General features: G+C 40.6%; 1 protein-coding gene across 1 annotated transcript in view; it reads right to left on the reverse strand.

Moving 5' to 3' along the window:
- The window catches only part of LOC128639941 (lysosomal acid lipase/cholesteryl ester hydrolase), an 84,506-nt gene that overhangs the window by 52,848 nt on the left and 13,727 nt on the right, over window positions 1-17,931 (reverse strand). Inside the window, exon 3 of the mRNA XM_053692211.1 lies at window positions 11,697-11,811. Coding sequence (XP_053548186.1) covers window positions 11,697-11,811 — 115 coding nt within the window. The remainder of the gene's footprint in view (window positions 1-11,696; window positions 11,812-17,931) is intronic.

The following is a 17,931-nucleotide window of genomic DNA, read 5'->3' on the forward strand; positions in this document are numbered from 1 at the left end:
TTTTTGTAAACGTGGTCTGAACAGTGAGAGTGGGTTTTTGTAAACGCGGTCTGAACAGTGAGAGTGGGTTTTTGTAAACGCGGTCTGAACAGTGAGAGTGGCTTTTTGTAAACGAGGTCTGAACAGTGAGAGTGGCTTTTTGTAAACGAGGTCTGAACAGTGAGAGTGGCTTTTTGTAAACGAGGTCTGAACAGTGAGAGTGGCTTTTTGTAAACGAGGTCTGAACAGTGAGAGTGGCTTTTTGTAAACGCGGTCTGAACAGTGAGAGTGGCTTTTTGTAAACGCGGTCTGAACAGTGAGAGTGGGTTTTTGTAAACGCGGTCTGAACAGTGAGAGTGGGTTTTTGTAAACGCGGTCTGAACAGTGAGAGTGGGTTTTTGTAAACGAGGTCTGAACAGTGAGAGTGGGTTTTTGTAAAGCGGTCTGAACAGTGAGAGTGGGTTTTTGTAAACGCGGTCTGAACAGTGAGAGTGGGTTTTTGTAAACGAGGTCTGAACAGTGAGAGTGGGTTTTTGTAAACGCGGTCTGAACAGTGAGAGTGGGTTTTTGTAAACGAGGTCTGAACAGTGAAAGTGGGTTTTTGTAAACGAGGTCTGAACAGTGAGAGTGGGTTTTTGTAAACGAGGTCTGAACAGTGAAAGTGGCTTTTTGTAAACGAGGTCTGAACAGTGAGAGTGGCTTTTTGTAAACGAGGTCTGAACAGTGAGAGTGGCTTTTTGTAAACGAGGTCTGAACAGTGAGAGTGGCTTTTTGTAAACGAGGTCTGAACAGTGAGAGTGGCTTTTTGTAAACGCGGTCTGAACAGTGAGAGTGGCTTTTTGTAAACGCGGTCTGAACAGTGAGAGTGGGTTTTTGTAAACGCGGTCTGAACAGTGAGAGTGGGTTTTTGTAAACGCGGTCTGAACAGTGAGAGTGGGTTTTTGTAAACGAGGTCTGAACAGTGAGAGTGGGTTTTTGTAAAGCGGTCTGAACAGTGAGAGTGGGTTTTTGTAAACGCGGTCTGAACAGTGAGAGTGGGTTTTTGTAAACGAGGTCTGAACAGTGAGAGTGGGTTTTTGTAAACGCGGTCTGAACAGTGAGAGTGGGTTTTTGTAAACGAGGTCTGAACAGTGAAAGTGGGTTTTTGTAAACGAGGTCTGAACAGTGAGAGTGGGTTTTTGTAAACGAGGTCTGAACAGTGAAAGTGGCTTTTTGTAAACGAGGTCTGAACAGTGAGAGTGGGTTTTTGTAAACGCGGTCTGAACAGTGAGAGTGGGTTTTTGTAAACGCGGTCTGAACAGTGAGAGTGGGTTTTTGTAAACGCGGTCTGAACAGTGAGAGTGGGTTTTTGTAAACGAGGTCTGAACAGTGAGAGTGGGTTTTTGTAAACGAGGTCTGAACAGTAAGAGTGGGTTTTTGTAAAGCGGTCTGAACAGTGAGAGTGGGTTTTTGTAAACGCGGTCTGAACAGTGAGAGTGGGTTTTTGTAAATGAGGTCTGAACAGTGAGAGTGGGTTTTTGTAAACGCGGTCTGAACAGTGAGAGTGGGTTTTTGTAAACGAGGTCTGAACAGTGAGAGTGGGTTTTTGTAAACGAGGTCTGAACAGTGAGAGTGGGTTTTTGTAAACGAGGTCTGAACAGTGAGAGTGGGTTTTTGTAAATGAGGTCTGAACAGTGAGAGTGGGTTTTTGTAAACGAGGTCTGAACAGTGAGAGTGGGTTTTTGTAAACGAGGTCTGAACAGTGAGAGTGGGTTTTTGTAAACGAGGTATTAACAGTGAGAGTGGGTTTTGTAAACAAGGTCTGAACAGTGACAGTGGGTTTTTGTAAACAAGGTATGAACAGTGAGAGTGGGTTTTTGTAAACAAGGTCTGAACAGTGACAGAGGCTTTTTGTAAACGAGGTCTGAACAGTGAGAGTGGCTTTTTGTAAATCTGGTTTGTAAATGAAGTTATTCAACTTTGGACTATCATTTATACCGTGTCACTTAGTAGTTTCACAATTTTCTGTGAGAGAACTGTTAAAATCCTGTTTTAGAAGATTAGATAAGTTGCAGACACTTTCTTCTTATGGAAATTAATTTCCTATAATGATCTTCTTGATTTTAGATGAATATCTTGCCAAAACGGAAAAAAAGGTTTTCTTAATCCCAGGAATTGACGAACACAGGAATAAGGGAGACACAGGCTTCTAGAATTTTACCTCTGGCTCCTAAATTTTTAGGATAATCTCCATATATCTATATACAAATACAACTGTCTGGCTCCTTAAAGTATGTCTTTTTTTTTAAACAGATTTGTCGACCTCTGTCTTACTGAATTAAAAAAAAATACTTTTAGCATTTAAGAAAAGAAAAAAAATGATCAAAAACGTCCAGTATACCCATGATGCCCATACACAAATGTCATTCATATTAACACTTTTTATAAAGACCACTCTATCCCATTCCCCTGTTTTACATAACCAACACAGTTATATTAATATATGTTTTACCTCTGTGATTACCTTGTATCTAAGCCTCTGCAGACTGCCCCCTTATCTCAGTTCTTTTGACAGACTTGCAGTTTAGCCAATCAGTGCTGACTCTTAAATAACTCCACAGGAGTGAGTCTAATGTTATCTATATGACACACATGAACTAGCAGTGTGTAACTGTTAAAAACTGTTAAAATGCACTGAGATGAGAGGAGGTTCAACGGCTTAGAAATTAGAATATGAGCCTACTTGGTTTAGCTTTCCACAAAGAATACCAAGAGAACAAAGCAAATTTGATGATAAAAGTAAATTGGAAAGTTGTTTAAAATTGCATGTCCTATCTGAATCATGAGAGTTTAATTTTGAATAAACTGTCCCTTTAAAGCATTTTTTTTAAACAATGTTTTAGGCTTCAACATAGAATTAAACAGAAGAACCGAGTCTGAATTTACTCAGATCCCAAACATTTGTTGTTTTGTATATATCACATGGTTCCCTACTTGAAAACACTGCTGAATCCAACAAGCAGAGGATTAACTCAGTTACACTTTTCCATGAAATAGAATTTGGCCACCAACACAGGTCTTTAAATGATGTTGTTATGTTCTGTCATCTTTCTTAACACGGGAGGGTATTTGATTTCAGTTTCACACATTTCCAAATGAAAATATGCTTTTCTTTAATTCAGTGTTCCTTCCAAGAATACGCTCAGTCTCACACAGACATGGACATTTTGTCCTAGCCACAAGGAAACCTCATGATAGCATTTGGCAAACAATTTGAGGATGTGTTTTCCAGTAGATGGGCTCAGGCCAAAATAGTAAGGAAACTTCACAGCTGAGGCACTGAAGCTGCACAAATAAATCCCAACCTAAGCATGTGTGAGTGAGTTGAAGAGACACTCCCCTGCAAACAATAACATGATCACTATCTTCTCTTTTATCTGTGTTTAACCCTATCAGTGCTAACGACGGCTATGAGCCGTCGCAGAGTTTCCCACTCAGGTGCGAACGACGGTTCAAAACTGTCTCTAGCACTCTCCCACCTTGAGGGAGATCTGGGGGCTCCCACCCCGGCGATCGGGCCTGTATAGTGACTGGCTTTGTCGGGGCTTCACGTTATGCGCGGTGACGTCACAAGCAACTTTATGTAAAAATGACAATGTTAAGTATAGGAAAAGGGGGCATGCTGCTTAGAAGCCTGTATCTCAGGCATCTAAGCAGTTACAGACCCCCAAGACCCACCGTTGGAAAGGTAATCGCCTAACCTTTCCAACAGTGTAAGTCTTGGGGATCTGAAGAAAAACAAAAACAAACCTTAAAACAGCTTAGCACCCAGGTGGGAAAGTGCTTAGCTCTCAAATTAAAGGGATATGAAAATCAAAAAATGTCTTATGGTTCAGACAGAGCATACCATTTTTAAAAGGTTTACTTCTATTAACAAAATTTGCTTCATTCCAATGATATCCTTTGTTGAAGAGATACTTAGGTAGGTGTCTGGAGCTATATGGCAGGACATAGTGCTGCCATCTAATGCTTTTGCAAATCGAGAACATTCCTGCAAAACTGCTGCAATATAGTGCTCCAGACATGGGCAGGCTCCTGAGCATATGTCCCTGCTTTCTAATTAATAATATAAATAAACTAGAAAGGTGTTTAAATTGTGTGCTCTATCTAAATGTTGGGTTTCATACCCCTTTAACCTGCTATGGAAATAAAAGGGAGAGGTGCTAGATGCAGTGCTGTAACATATGAATAGAAGTTGGCTTCCAGGGCTAAGCATGTTAACAATATGCTGCACATTTAAACAGATACACTCTCACTGCAACTTGAGGGCAGTGAATGGATGAGGCAACAGTTTCATAACCTATTTAAGATACAAAAAAACTACAAAATGTTATATTTAATTAAGCAAAAACATGTTTTTATATATTTTTACTCCTCTTCCCGACCCTAATTGCTGTGGTGTTCTTTGCCACTTCCTGCTGACCAGGAGGCGTAATCCCATAAGTAAGGATGAAATCCGTGGACTCGTCATATCTTGTAAAAGAAATGTATTCAAAGCTACAGGAAACCCATTCCAATGGGTTGGGTTACCTCTCTCCCACTCACCACTACTGGGAGCTTTATTTCTGCTGCTATTCTATAGCTAATACTAAAGTATTGAAATTGTCAGTATGGGAGGTGGTTTAAAAAAAAAAAAAAACGGGCAAAACTTTGACAAAAAGCAAAGCTCAGTTAAAAAAAAAAATGATAAAGTCTATTTATTGAAAATTACATAGAAACAGAATGAAAAAAAACTACATGCAGATAGACTGGATAGACGCATTTCGGCTCACGCCTTCTTCCATGACCTAAATTAATTAATGCAAATTGCATGTAAATACCATCAGAAATGTCCTGAATTGTTCACAAATTACCTTGCTTTAAAATGTACCACCTCTCACTTACCTCCTTCATGTCTTATTAACTGGAGCAGTGAAAATTCATAAAGCAATACAATTTGTAACTCTTACCCCTTTCTTTAAAATCAAAAAAGGGGGAGGGAGGATAAAATACATTAAACATGCTAAGACAATAAGGTTAATTTCACTTACCCAAATAAACAAAAAGTGCAGAAGGAGAAAAAAAAACAGACAGCATCAGCTAATTCAAATGACAAAATAAAGGTAAATAACTATTTGTAAACAATTTAATACACTCCAGCAGGTGAAACAGATAATTAGGAAAACATTTTACAGTACAATGTCCCTTTAAGTGAGGTGTGGGCATTTTTGTGTGGTGCCCCAGGCCTCTATAAGAGATACAGCTCTATACAGTAGATAGAAAAAGGACAGATAGTGGGACAGACTTCCTATTTTGGGAGATTTGCTCTAAAGAATCCTCGTTTATCAAACGATCAGCCTTAAATGTTACATGGGAGTCCATTTTATTCCATAGTTTCTAAACAGCACTTGCCTGATTGGAACTAGAGAGAAGCATGGGACTTTCACCCTTTAGATCTACCCATCTGCAGCACAGAGTGCAAACCTAATGTGACTCATCTATACAGCTGTACCCCAGATAACGCCCTTTTTCTCTACTAATCAGGAGGGCGGTACAATCAATTATTGTCACCTCATTTAAACTAAGGAGAGATCATTTTCACATAGTGCTGCGGTTTCTTGAGTCTGGATTGCACAGACTTTTAAAAAAGCAACTAGAAATATACTGTTTTCAGTACTCTGTCAGCTTCCTGAGTAACTACTGCTGCTCAATACTGCTTTGCCTCACCATTGTACCCTTAAAACTGATGTGTACTTGAAGAAAAACAGAATTTATGCTTACCTGATAAATTACTTTCTCCAACGGTGTGTCCGGTCCACGGCGTCATCCTTACTTGTGGGAATATCTCTTCCCCAACAGGAAATGGCAAAGAGTCCCAGCAAAAGCTGGCCATATAGTCCTTCCTAGGCTCCGCCCACCCCAGTCATTCGACCGACGGACAGGAGGAAAAAATAGGAGAAACCATAGGGTGCCGTGGTGACTGTAGTTAGAGAAAATAATTCATCAGACCTGATTAAAAAACCAGGGCGGGCCGTGGGCCGGACACACCGGTGGAGAAAGTAATTTATCAGGTAAGCATAAATTCTGTTTTCTCCAACATTGGTGTGTCCGGTCCACGGCGTCATCCTTACTTGTGGGAACCAATACCAAAGCTTTAGGACACGGATGAAGGGAGGGAGCAAATCAGGTTACCTAAACGGAAGGAACCACAGCTTGCAAAACCTTTCTCCCAAAAATAGCCTCCGAAGAAGCAAAAGTATCAAATTTGTAAAATTTGGCAAAAGTGTGCAGTGAAGACCAAGTCGCTGCCTTACATATCTGATCAACAGAAGCCTCGTTCTTGAAGGCCCATGTGGAAGCTACAGCCCTAGTGGAGTGAGCTGTGATTCTTTCAGAAGGCTGCCGTCCGGCAGTCTCATAAGCCAATCGGATGATGCTTTTAAGCCAAAAGGAAAGAGAGAGGTAGAAGTTGCTTTTTGTCTGAACTCTTTTGTAGCTTCTAAGTAGAATTTTAGAGCACGGACTACATCTAAATTGTGTAGCAAACGTTCCTTCTTTGAAACTGGATTCGGACACAAAGAAGGTACAACTATCTCCTGATTAATATTTTTGTTGGAAACAACCTTTGGTAGAAAACCAGGCTTAGTGCGCAAAACAACCTTATCTGAATGGAACACCAGATAGGGCGGAGTACACTGTAGAGCAGATAACTCAGAAACTCTTCTAGCAGAAGAAATAGCAACCAAAAACAAAACTTTCCAAGATAACAACTTAATATCTATGGAATGTAAAGGTTCAAACGGAACCCCTTGAAGAACTGAAAGAACTAGATTTAGACTCCAGGGAGGAGTCAAAGGTCTGTAAACAGGCTTGATCCTAACCAAAGCCTGAACAAATGCTTGAACATCTGGCACAACTGCCAGTCGTTTGTGTAGTAAGACAGATAAAGCAGAGATCTGTCCCTTTAGAGAACTCGCAGATAATCCTTTATCCAAACCTTCTTGTAGAAAGGAAAGAATCTTAGGAATTTTTATCCTATTCCATGGGAATCCCTTGGATTCACACCAGCAGATATATCTTTTCCATATTTTATGGTAAATCTTTCTAGTTACCGGTTTTCTGGCTTGAACCAGAGTATCTATCACAGAATCTGAAAACCCACGCTTTGATAGAATCAAGCGTTCAATCTCCAAGCCGTCAGCTGGAGGGAGACCAGATTTGGATGTTCGAATGGACCCTGAACAAGAAGGTCCTGTCTCAAAGGTAGCTTCCATGGTGGAACCGATGACATATTCACCAGGTCTGCATACCAAGTCCTGCGTGGCCACGCAGGAGCTATCAAGATCACCGAGGCCCTCTCCTGTTTGATCCTGGCTACCAGCCTGGGGATGAGAGGAAACGGTGGAAACACATAAGCTAGGTTGAAGGTCCAAGGCGCTACTAATGCATCCACTAGAGTCGCCTTGGGATCCCTGGATCTGGACCCGTAGCAAGGAACCTTGAAGTTCTGACGAGATGCCATCAGATCCATATCTGGAATGCCCCATAGTTGCGTCAACTGGGCAAAGATCTCCGGGGGAGTGGAGTTCCCACTCCCCCGGATGGAATGTCTGACGACTCAAATAATCCGCTTCCCAGTTTTCCACACCTGGAATGTGGATCGCAGATAGGTGGCAGGAGTGATTCTCCGCCCATTGTATTATTTTGGTCACTTCTTTCATCGCCAGGGAACTCCTTGTTCCCCCCTGATGATTGATATACGCAACAGTCTTCATGTTGTCTGATTGGAATCTTATGAATCTGGCCTTTGCTAGCTGAGGCCAAGCCCTGAGAGCATTGAATATCGCTCTTAGTTCCAGAATGTTTATCGGGAGAAGAGACTCTTCCCGAGACCATAGTCCCTGAGCTTTCAGGGATTCCCAGACCGCGCCCCAGCCTACTAGACTGGCGTCGGTCGTGACGATGACCCACTCTGGTCTGCGGAAGCTCATTCCCTGGGATATGTGGTCCAGGGTTAGCCACCAACGGAGTGAATCTCTGGTCTTCTGATCTACCTGAATCACTGGAGACAAGTCTGTATAGTCCCCATTCCACTGTTTCAGCATGCAGAGTTGTAATGGTCTTAGATGAATTTGCGCAAAAGGAACTATGTCCATTGCTGCAATCATCAACCCTACTACTTCCATGCACTGAGCTATGGAAGGACGTGGAACAGAATGAAGAATTTGACAAGCGCTTAGAAGTTTTGACATCTGTCAGAAAAATCCTCATTTCTAAGGAATCTATTATTGTTCCCAAGAAGGGAACTCTTGTCGACGGAGACAGAGAACTTTTTTCTATGTTCACCTTCCATCCGTGAGATCTGAGAAAGGCCAGAACGATGTCTGTATGAGCCTTTGCTTTTGAAAGGGACGACGCTTGTATTAGAATGTCGTCCAAGTATGGTACTACTGCAATGCCCCTCGGTCTTAGAACCGCTAGAAGGGACCCGAGTACCTTTGTGAAAATCCTTGGAGCAGTGGCTAACCCGAATGGGAGGGCCACAAACTGGTAATGTTTGTCCAGAAAGGCGAACCTTAGGAACTGATGATGTTCTTTGTGGATAGGAATATGTAGGTACGCATCCTTTAGATCCATGGTAGTCATAAATTGACCTTCCTGGATAGTAGGTAAAATCGTTCGAATGGTTTCCATTTTGAACGATGGCACCCTGAGAAATTTGTTTAGGATCTTTATATCCAGAATTGGTCTGAAGGTTCCCTCTTTTTTGGGAACTACGAACAGATTTGAGTAAAATCCCATTCCTTGTTCCGTCATTGGAACTGGGTGTATCACTCCCATCTGTAACAGGTCTTCTACACAATGTAAGAACGCCTGTCTCTTTATTTGGTTTGAGGATAAGTGAGACATGTGGAACCTTCCCCTTGGGGGTAGTTCCTTGAATTCCAGAAGATAACCCTGAGAAACTATTTCTAGGGTCCAGGGATCCTGAACATCTCTTGCCCAAGCCTGAGCAAAGAGAGAGAGTCTGCCCCCCACTAGATCCGGTCCCGGATCGGGGGCTACTCCTTCATGCTGTTTTGTTAGCAGCGGCAGGCTTCTTGGCCTGCTTACCCTTGTTCCAGCCTTGCATCGGTTTCCAGGCTGGTTTGGTCTGTGAGGCATTACCCTCTTGCTTAGAGGATGCAGAATTAGAGGCCGGTCCGTTCCTGAAATTACGAAAGGAACGAAAATTAGACTTATTCTTGGCTTTGAAAGGCCTATCTTGTGGGAGGGCGTGGCCCTTTCCCCCAGTGATGTCTGAGATAATCTCTTTCAATTCTGGCCCAAAGAGAGTTTTACCCTTGAAGGGGATATTAAGCAATTTTGTCTTGGATGATACATCCGCTGACCAAGACTTTAGCCAAAGCGCTCTGCGCGCTACAATTGCAAACCCTGAATTTTTCGCCGCTAATCTAGCTAATTGCAAAGCGGCATCTAAAATAAAAGAGTTAGCCAACTTAAGTGCGTGAACTCTGTCCATAACCTCCTCATATGGAGTCTCTCTACTGAGCGACTTTTCTAGTTCCTCAAACCAGAACCACGCTGCTGTAGTGACAGGAACAATGCACGAAATGGGTTGAAGAAGGTAACCTTGCTGTACAAAAATCTTTTTAAGCAAACCCTCCAATTTTTTATCCATAGGATCTTTGAAAGCACAATTATCCTTGATAGGAATAGTAGTGCGCTTGTTTAGAGTAGAAACTGCCCCCTCAACCTTAGGGACTGTCTGCCATAAGTCCTTTCTGGGGTCGACCATAGGAAATAATTTCTTAAATATAGGAAGGGGAACAAAAGGTACGCCGGGCTTCTCCCACTCCTTATTCACTATGTCCGCCACCCGCTTGGGTATAGGAAAAGCGTTGGGGTGCACCGGAACCTATAGGAACTTGTCCATCTTGCATAATTTTTCTGGAATGACCAGGTTGTCACAATCATCCAGAGTAGATAACACCTCCTTAAGCAGTGCGCGGAGATGTTCTAATTTAAATTTAAATGTCACAACATCAGGTTCAGCCTGTTGAGAAATTTTTCCTGAATCTGAAATTTCCCCATCTGACAAATCCTCCCTCATGGCCCCTTCAGATTGGTGTGAGGGTATGACAGAACAATTATCATCAGCGTCCTCTTGCTCTTCAGTGTTTAAAACAGAGCAATCGCGCTTTCTCTGATATGCAGGCATTTTGGATAAAATATTTGCTATGGAGTTATCCATTACAGCCGTCAATTGTTGCATGGTAATAAGCATTGGCGCGCTAGAAGTACTAGGGGCCTCCTGCGTGGGCAAAACTGGTGTAGACACAGAAGGAGATGATGTAGAACCATGTCTACTCCCTTCATCTGATGAATCATCTTGGGCAACTTCATTATCTGTGACAGTACTGTCCTTACTTTGTTTGGACGCTATGGCACAATTATCACATAATTTTGAAGGGGGAGACACATTGACTTTCATACATATAGAACATAGCTTATCTGAAGGCACAGACATATTAAATAGGCTTAAACTTGTCAGTAAAGCACAAAAACCGTTTTAAAACAAAACCGTTACTGTCTCTTTAAATTTTAAACAGAGCACACTTTATTACTGAATATGTGAAAAAATATGAAGGAATTGTTCAAAATTTACCAAAATTTCACCACAGTGTCTTAAAGCATTAAAGGTATTGCACACCAATTTTCAGAGCTTTAACCCTTAAAATAAAAAGTTTTAACCCCTCTACAGTCCCAGCTACAGCCTTTGCTGCGACTTTACCAAGCCCAGAGGGGAATACGATACCAAATGACGCCTTCTAGGAACTTTTCCAACTATCTTCAGATCCTCACACATGCATCTGCATGTCTTGCTCTCAAAAACAACTGCGCAGTAATGGCGCGAAAATGAGGCTCAGCCTACAACTGGGAAGGCCCTTCCTGACTGGAAAAGGTGTCTAACATAGTGCCTGACGTTAAAAAAATGTTCCCCAAGTTTATAAATGTGAAATACCAGCATAAACATGTATAAAATGACCAAATAAAGGAATCGATTTTGCCCATAAAAGTGTCTACCAGTTTTATAGCCCATATTAAGCCCTTTATTCTGCTTGAGACTAAGAAAATGGCTTACCGGTCCCCATGAGGGGAAATGACAGCCTTCCAGCATTACACAGTCTTGTTAGAAATATGGCTAGTCATACCTTAAGCAGAAAAGTCTGCTAACTGTTTCCCCCAACTGAAGTTACTTCATCTCAACAGTCCTATGTGGAAACAGCAAAGGATTTTAGTTACTGTCTGCTAAAATCATCTTCCTCTCACAAACAGAATTCTTCATCTTTTTCTGTTTCAGAGTAAATAGTACATACCAGCACTATTTTAAAATAACAAACTCTTGATAGTAGAATAAAAAACTACAACTAAACACCACATACTCTTAACCATCTCCGTGGAGATGTTGCCTGTGCAACGGCAAAGAGAATGACTGGGGTGGGCGGAGCCTAGGAAGGACTATATGGCCAGCTTTGCTGGGACTCTTTGCCATTTCCCCATGTTGGGGAAGAGATATTCCCACAAGTAAGGATGACGCCGTGGACCGGACACACCAATGTTGGAGAAAACAGTATTGGTAAATTACAAAATATGGTAAAACATATAACCAACAAACATTTATTCACATGACCTACCTGTAAATCCATATTTGACTCCATGGGGTATTCTGTTAACACTCAGGATGTAGCCATCATCTGTAACGACTTCATACTCCTCACTTGGGTATCCTCTGTATCTGATCATTTCACTCTGTAAAAAACATATATTATGTTAAAATTGAATACATTATATCTTTATTTATTTAAAGAGAGTAGAGTGGTTTGCATGGAAATGCTTTCTTATTTATTTTAATATAGAGTTGAATTACTGTGAATGTATTGGTGCCTTGTTATGTTCGTTATCGTGGGGATTTCAAGTGGGCTGGAAAAGCCCTGAATTTGAAAGCCCAATTAAAAGATTTGAGATGTACTTTGCATTGATTGCATGTGCCCAACGTTTACTAAAAGCATTTTTGCTAATGGAAGTATATTGCAAGAATACTTCTATTTAAAGGGATATGAAAACTAAAAAAAAAACATTTTGTAATTCAGAAAGAGCATACCATTTTTAAAAAAAAGTTTCCAATTTACTTGTATTGTCAAATTTGCTTTTGTTCCCATTATATTCTTTGTTGAAGAGATACCTAGGTAGACACCTGGAGCACTATATGGCAGGAAATAGTTCTGCCATTTAGTGCTCTTGCAAATGAATAACATTATTGCAAAACTGCTGCCATATAGTGCTCCAGACATGGGCAGGCTCCTAAGCATAAGTCTCTGCTTTTCCACAAAAGATACCAAGAGAACAAAGAAAATGTAATAATACAAATAAATTAGAAAGTTGATTAAAATCACATGCTCTATCTGAATCATTAAATCATTTTTTTGGGTTTTATATCCCTTTAAAATTTAAATGCACTCACGTTTCAATTTTGACCTTTTTTTTTATCCCTTTTAGTGAGCGGCCCATATGGTAAATCCCCTTAAAGGGACACCGAACCCAAATTTTTTCTTTCATGATTAAGATAGAGCATGCAATTTTAAGCAACTTTCTAACTTACTCCTATTATCATTTTTTTCTTCGTTCTCTTGCTATCTTTATAGAAATAGAAGGCAATGCTATTTGTTTAGTTCAGAACCCTGGAAAGCACTTGTTCATTGGTGGATGAATTTATCCACCAATCAGCAAGAACAACGCAGGTTGTTCACCAAAAATGGGCCGGCATTTAAACTTACATTCTTGCATTTCAAAAAAAGATACCAAGAGAATGAAGATGTGATAATAGGAGTAAAGTAGAAAGTTGCTTAAAATTGCATGCTCTATCTGAATCCCGAAAGAAAAAATTTGGGTTTAGTGTCCCTTTAACAGAAGTAAAACGCAAGAGACAAACATTCATTTAACAATTAAATGCTGTAACAAATTAGGGCGATTTATCATTACATATACTCCTTTAGTTTACATAGAAGCCCAAGGTAAATACTTAGAACAATAAAATAATATGTCAAAGGTTTGCCCCCCACCACAGCATTTAAAAAAAAGAAACATTCCAGTAAAGAATTAAATTGCATATAGATGAATTACATTATTGAATGGAAACATTAACAATATACACATATGGGCAATAAATGCTTCTAGTAAAAGTTATCACCGTTTTAGTGTTAGCATTTTTCTGTGCACGTGCATGTGAAGCATAGCTAGATATTCTCAGTGCACCAGCATATTAAATACTGCAGCTGTCCAGAGAGCCAGTGGGGCTTGTTACTGTCAGCAATGATGCATATTAAGTCATTACCAGATAATACAAGCACCTTAGGCTCTCTGAGCATGTGCTGTCTTTAAAATGCTAGTACACAGAGGATCAGCTATAGCTTTTGCGAGAAGGATTTTTGCCAATACATGTATACCGCAGAAAGGCTTCTATTCAAAACTGGAATGCACCTGTGTGCACTGCAATATTGGCTGGAATGTCCCTTAAAGTAAAATTTTACTGTAAAAAGAGCTCTGCTGCTAAATGCCCTTTTTTTGGCTAACAGAAGGCAACCAATGGCCTCAAATATTTTTTTTTGCGAGCTTGCGTGTGGCACTACTGAAGAATAGCTTGGCGTCAGTGGTCCCATTTCGATAGGCAGAGACACTCAGTACATATTTTAATTTTAAAAAAATAATTATATATATATATATATATATATATATATATATGATAAAAGACAGCACTCACTGGACTTTAATCAGCCAATCAGAATCAGCAGTGCTGAGGTCATGAACTCTTTTGCTGTGATCTCATGAGATTTCATGGTAAACTTCCTTAAACTGAATAATATGAGTGTGCACAATGCTCACTCCCTTGCCTATCCCAGGACAGACATACTGATTTGCTGCTTAAAGTTCTTTGCAATGGGGTTTGAATACTCAGGACATTTTGAGGTAAAATATCTTTCTTTTTTACATAGAGATTTTAAGGTGACATTTTCTAGTCAGCTTTTTACAGCTATGCTGCATACCTTTAAGTGACGTTTCGGGGAATGCTCCCCTTCATTGGACCGTCTGATGAAGGGGAGCGTTCCCCGAAACCTCATGTAATTAAAAGCATTTACTGCATTATTTAAGTCCAGTGAGTGCTGTCTTTTATCTTCTATATTCTAACCTACATTTTTATATATATATATATATCTATATATATATATATATTTATATATATATCTATATCACAGAGAAAGTTCAGCACTCACTTACAAGTTCTCAGCTAAGATTTAAAAGCAAAAATGGAAAGGTACCACGTCAAGGTCCTTTCCAATACCTGGGACCCTAAAACAGCCACACAATGCAAGCTCTCAAAACCAAACAAACTGGGAACAAGGGAAGGGTGCACAGGCTTATGTAATCACCCTAGACATATACAAAACACGGAAGGGGTCTGCACTCTCATACCGGACCAGGTACACATCCCATGACCCTGCAACATGCTCAGCCCTGGGTGCTCACGGGCACTCACAGGAAGCTGTGCTGTCCCCAGAGTCACAGGCAGTTAACCCCAGACAGGTCTGGGTGCAAGAACCATAGGGAAATTACAAAACAAATTAATACAACACACAGAGAAAGTCCAGCACTCACTTACAAGCTCTCAGCTAAGATTTAAAAGCAAAAATGGAAAGGTTAGTTACCGCATCTGGCCAAATGGGACAAGCCCAGGTACCCCGTCAAGGTCCTTTCCAATACCTGGGACCCTAAAACAGCCACACAATGCAAGCTCTCAAATCCAAACAAACTGGGAACAAGGGAAGGGTGCACAGGCTTATGTAATCACCCTAGACATATACAAAACACGGAAGGGGACTTCACTCTCATACCGGACCGGGTACCTGGGCATGTCCCATTTGGCCAGATGCGATAACTAACCTTTCCATTTTTGCTTTTAAATCTTAGCTGACAGCTTGTGAGTGCTGGAATTTCTCCCAGAAAGGTGGCCGGGGGCACTATCTACAGAGGCCTTCTTGAGATAAAATTTTACTAAGATACTAGTGATTTAAGAATTTAATGAGGTAAGTTAAATTAAGGTCACTAAGGATTTTATTGGTTCTAATTGTTTTATAATGTTGACTAAACATTTAATAAATTTATTTTCTTATGAATCCATTATATATATATATATATATATATATATATATATATATATATATATATATATATATATATATAAATATATATATATATTTTTAAAGGAATACTGCACACATTCCGATAAATGTTCATACCCCATGAATTAGCTACAAGAGCCTCTAAAATGCAAACACCTAATTTCTTAGATTCTTTTAAAAAAATGTTAATTACATTGATTTTAAACCAAACACACTATATTTTCTAAAGTACTGTACTTTCATTTATTAACTCCCCCCCCAAATGTTCTACATATATCTACAGTGGATATAAAAAGTCTACACACCCCTGTTAAAATGTCATGTTTCTGTGATGTAAAAAAATTAGATAAAGATAAATCATGTCAGAACTTTTTCCACCTTTAATGTGACCTATAAACTGTACAACTCAATTGCAAAACATACTGAAATCTTTTAGGTAAAGGGAAATAAAAAAATAAAATAATATGGTTGTATAAGTGTGCACACCCTTTTATAACTGGGGATGTAGCTGTGTTCAGAATTAAGCAATCACATACAAAATCATGTTAAATAGGAGTCAGTACACACCTGCCATCATTTAAAGTGCCTCTGATTAACCCCAAATAAAGTTTAGTTGTTCTAGTAGGTCTTTCCTGAAGTTTTGTTAGTCGCATCCTACAGCAAAAGCTATTGTCCGCAGAGAGCTTCTAAAGCATCAGAGGGATCTCATTGTTAAAAGGTATCAGTCAGGAGAAGGGTACAAAAGAATTTCAAAGGCATTAGATATACCATGGAACACAGTGAAGACAGTCATCATCAAGTGAAGAAAAACAGAATTTATGCTTACCTGATAAATTACTTTCTCCAACGGTGTGTCCGGTCCACGGCGTCATCCTTACTTGTGGGATATTCTCTTCCCCAACAGGAAATGGCAAAGAGTCCCAGCAAAGCTGGTCACATGATCCCTCCTAGGCTCCGCCCACCCCAGTCATTCGACCGACGGACAGGAGGAAATATATATAGGAGAAACCATATGGTACCGTGGTGACTGTAGTTAGAGAAAATAATTCATCAGACCTGATTAAAAAAACCAGGGCGGGCCGTGGACCGGACACACCGTTGGAGAAAGTAATTTATCAGGTAAGCATAAATTCTGTTTTCTCCAACATTGGTGTGTCCGGTCCACGGCGTCATCCTTACTTGTGGGAACCAATACCAAAGCTTTAGGACACGGATGAAGGGAGGGAGCAAATCAGGTCACCTAAACGGAAGGCACCACAGCTTGCAAAACCTTTCTCCCAAAAATAGCCTCCGAAGAAGCAAAAGTATCAAATTTGTAAAATTTGGCAAAAGTGTGCAGTGAAGACCAAGTCGCTGCCTTACATATCTGGTCAACAGAAGCCTCGTTCTTGAAGGCCCATGTGGAAGCCACAGCCCTAGTGGAGTGAGCTGTGATTCTTTCAGGAGGCTGCCGTCCGGCAGTCTCATAAGCCAAACGGATAATGCTTTTAAGCCAAAAGGAAAGAGAGGTAGAAGTCGCTTTTTGACCTCTCCTTTTACCAGAATAAACAACAAACAAGGAAGATGTTTGTCTGAAATCTTTAGTAGCCTCTAAATAGAATTTTAGAGCACGGACTACGTCCAAATTGTGTAACAAACGTTCCTTCTTTGAAACTGGATTCGGACACAAAGAAGGTACAACTATCTCCTGGTTAATATTTTTGCTAGAAACAACTTTCGGAAGAAAACCAGGCTTAGTACGCAAAACCACCTTATCTGCATGGAACACCAGATAGGGTGGAGAACACTGCAGAGCAGATAACTCTGAAACTCTTCTAGCAGAAGAAATTGCAACCAGAAACAAAACTTTCCAAGATAGTAACTTAATATCTATGGAATGTAAAGGTTCAAACGGAACCCCTTGAAGAACTGAAAGAACTAGATTTAGACTCCAGGGAGGAGTCAAAGGTCTGTAAACAGGCTTGATCCTAACCAGAGCCTGAACAAATGCTTGAACATCTGGCACGGCTGCCAGTCTTTTGTGAAGTAAAACAGATAAAGCAGAGATCTGTCCCTTTAGAGAACTTGCAGATAATCCTTTCTCCAAACCTTCTTGTAGAAAGGATAGAATCTTAGGAATTTTTATCTTGTTCCATGGAAATCCTTTGGATTCAAACCAACAGATATATTTTTTCCATATTTTATGGTAAATTTTTCTAGTTACAGGCTTTCTAGCCTGAATCAGAGTATCTATTACAGAATCTGAAAACCCACGCTTTGATAAAATCAAGCGTTCAATCTCCAAGCCGTCAGTTGGAGGGAAACCAGATTCGGATGTTCGAATGGACCCTGAACAAGAAGGTCCTGTCTCAAAGGTAGCTTCCATGGTGGAGCCGATGACATATTCACCAGGTCTGCATACCAAGTCCTGCGTGGCCACGCAGGAGCTATCAAGATCACCGAGGCCCTCTCCTGATGGATCCTGGCTACCAGCCTGGGAATGAGAGGAAACGGTGGAAATACATAAGCTAGGTTGAAGGTCCAAGGTGCTACTAGTGCATCTACTAGAGTCGCCTTGGGATCCCTGGATCTGGACCCGTAGCAAGGAACCTTGAAGTTCTGACGAGACCCCATCAGATCCATGTCTGGAATGCCCCATAATTGAGTTATTTTGGCAAAGATTTCCGGATGGAGTTCCCACTCCCCCGGATGGAAT

The sequence above is a fragment of the Bombina bombina genome, chromosome 9 (genome assembly GCF_027579735.1).
Source record: "Bombina bombina isolate aBomBom1 chromosome 9, aBomBom1.pri, whole genome shotgun sequence".
In the NCBI taxonomy this organism is placed as follows: Eukaryota; Metazoa; Chordata; class Amphibia; order Anura; family Bombinatoridae; genus Bombina; species Bombina bombina.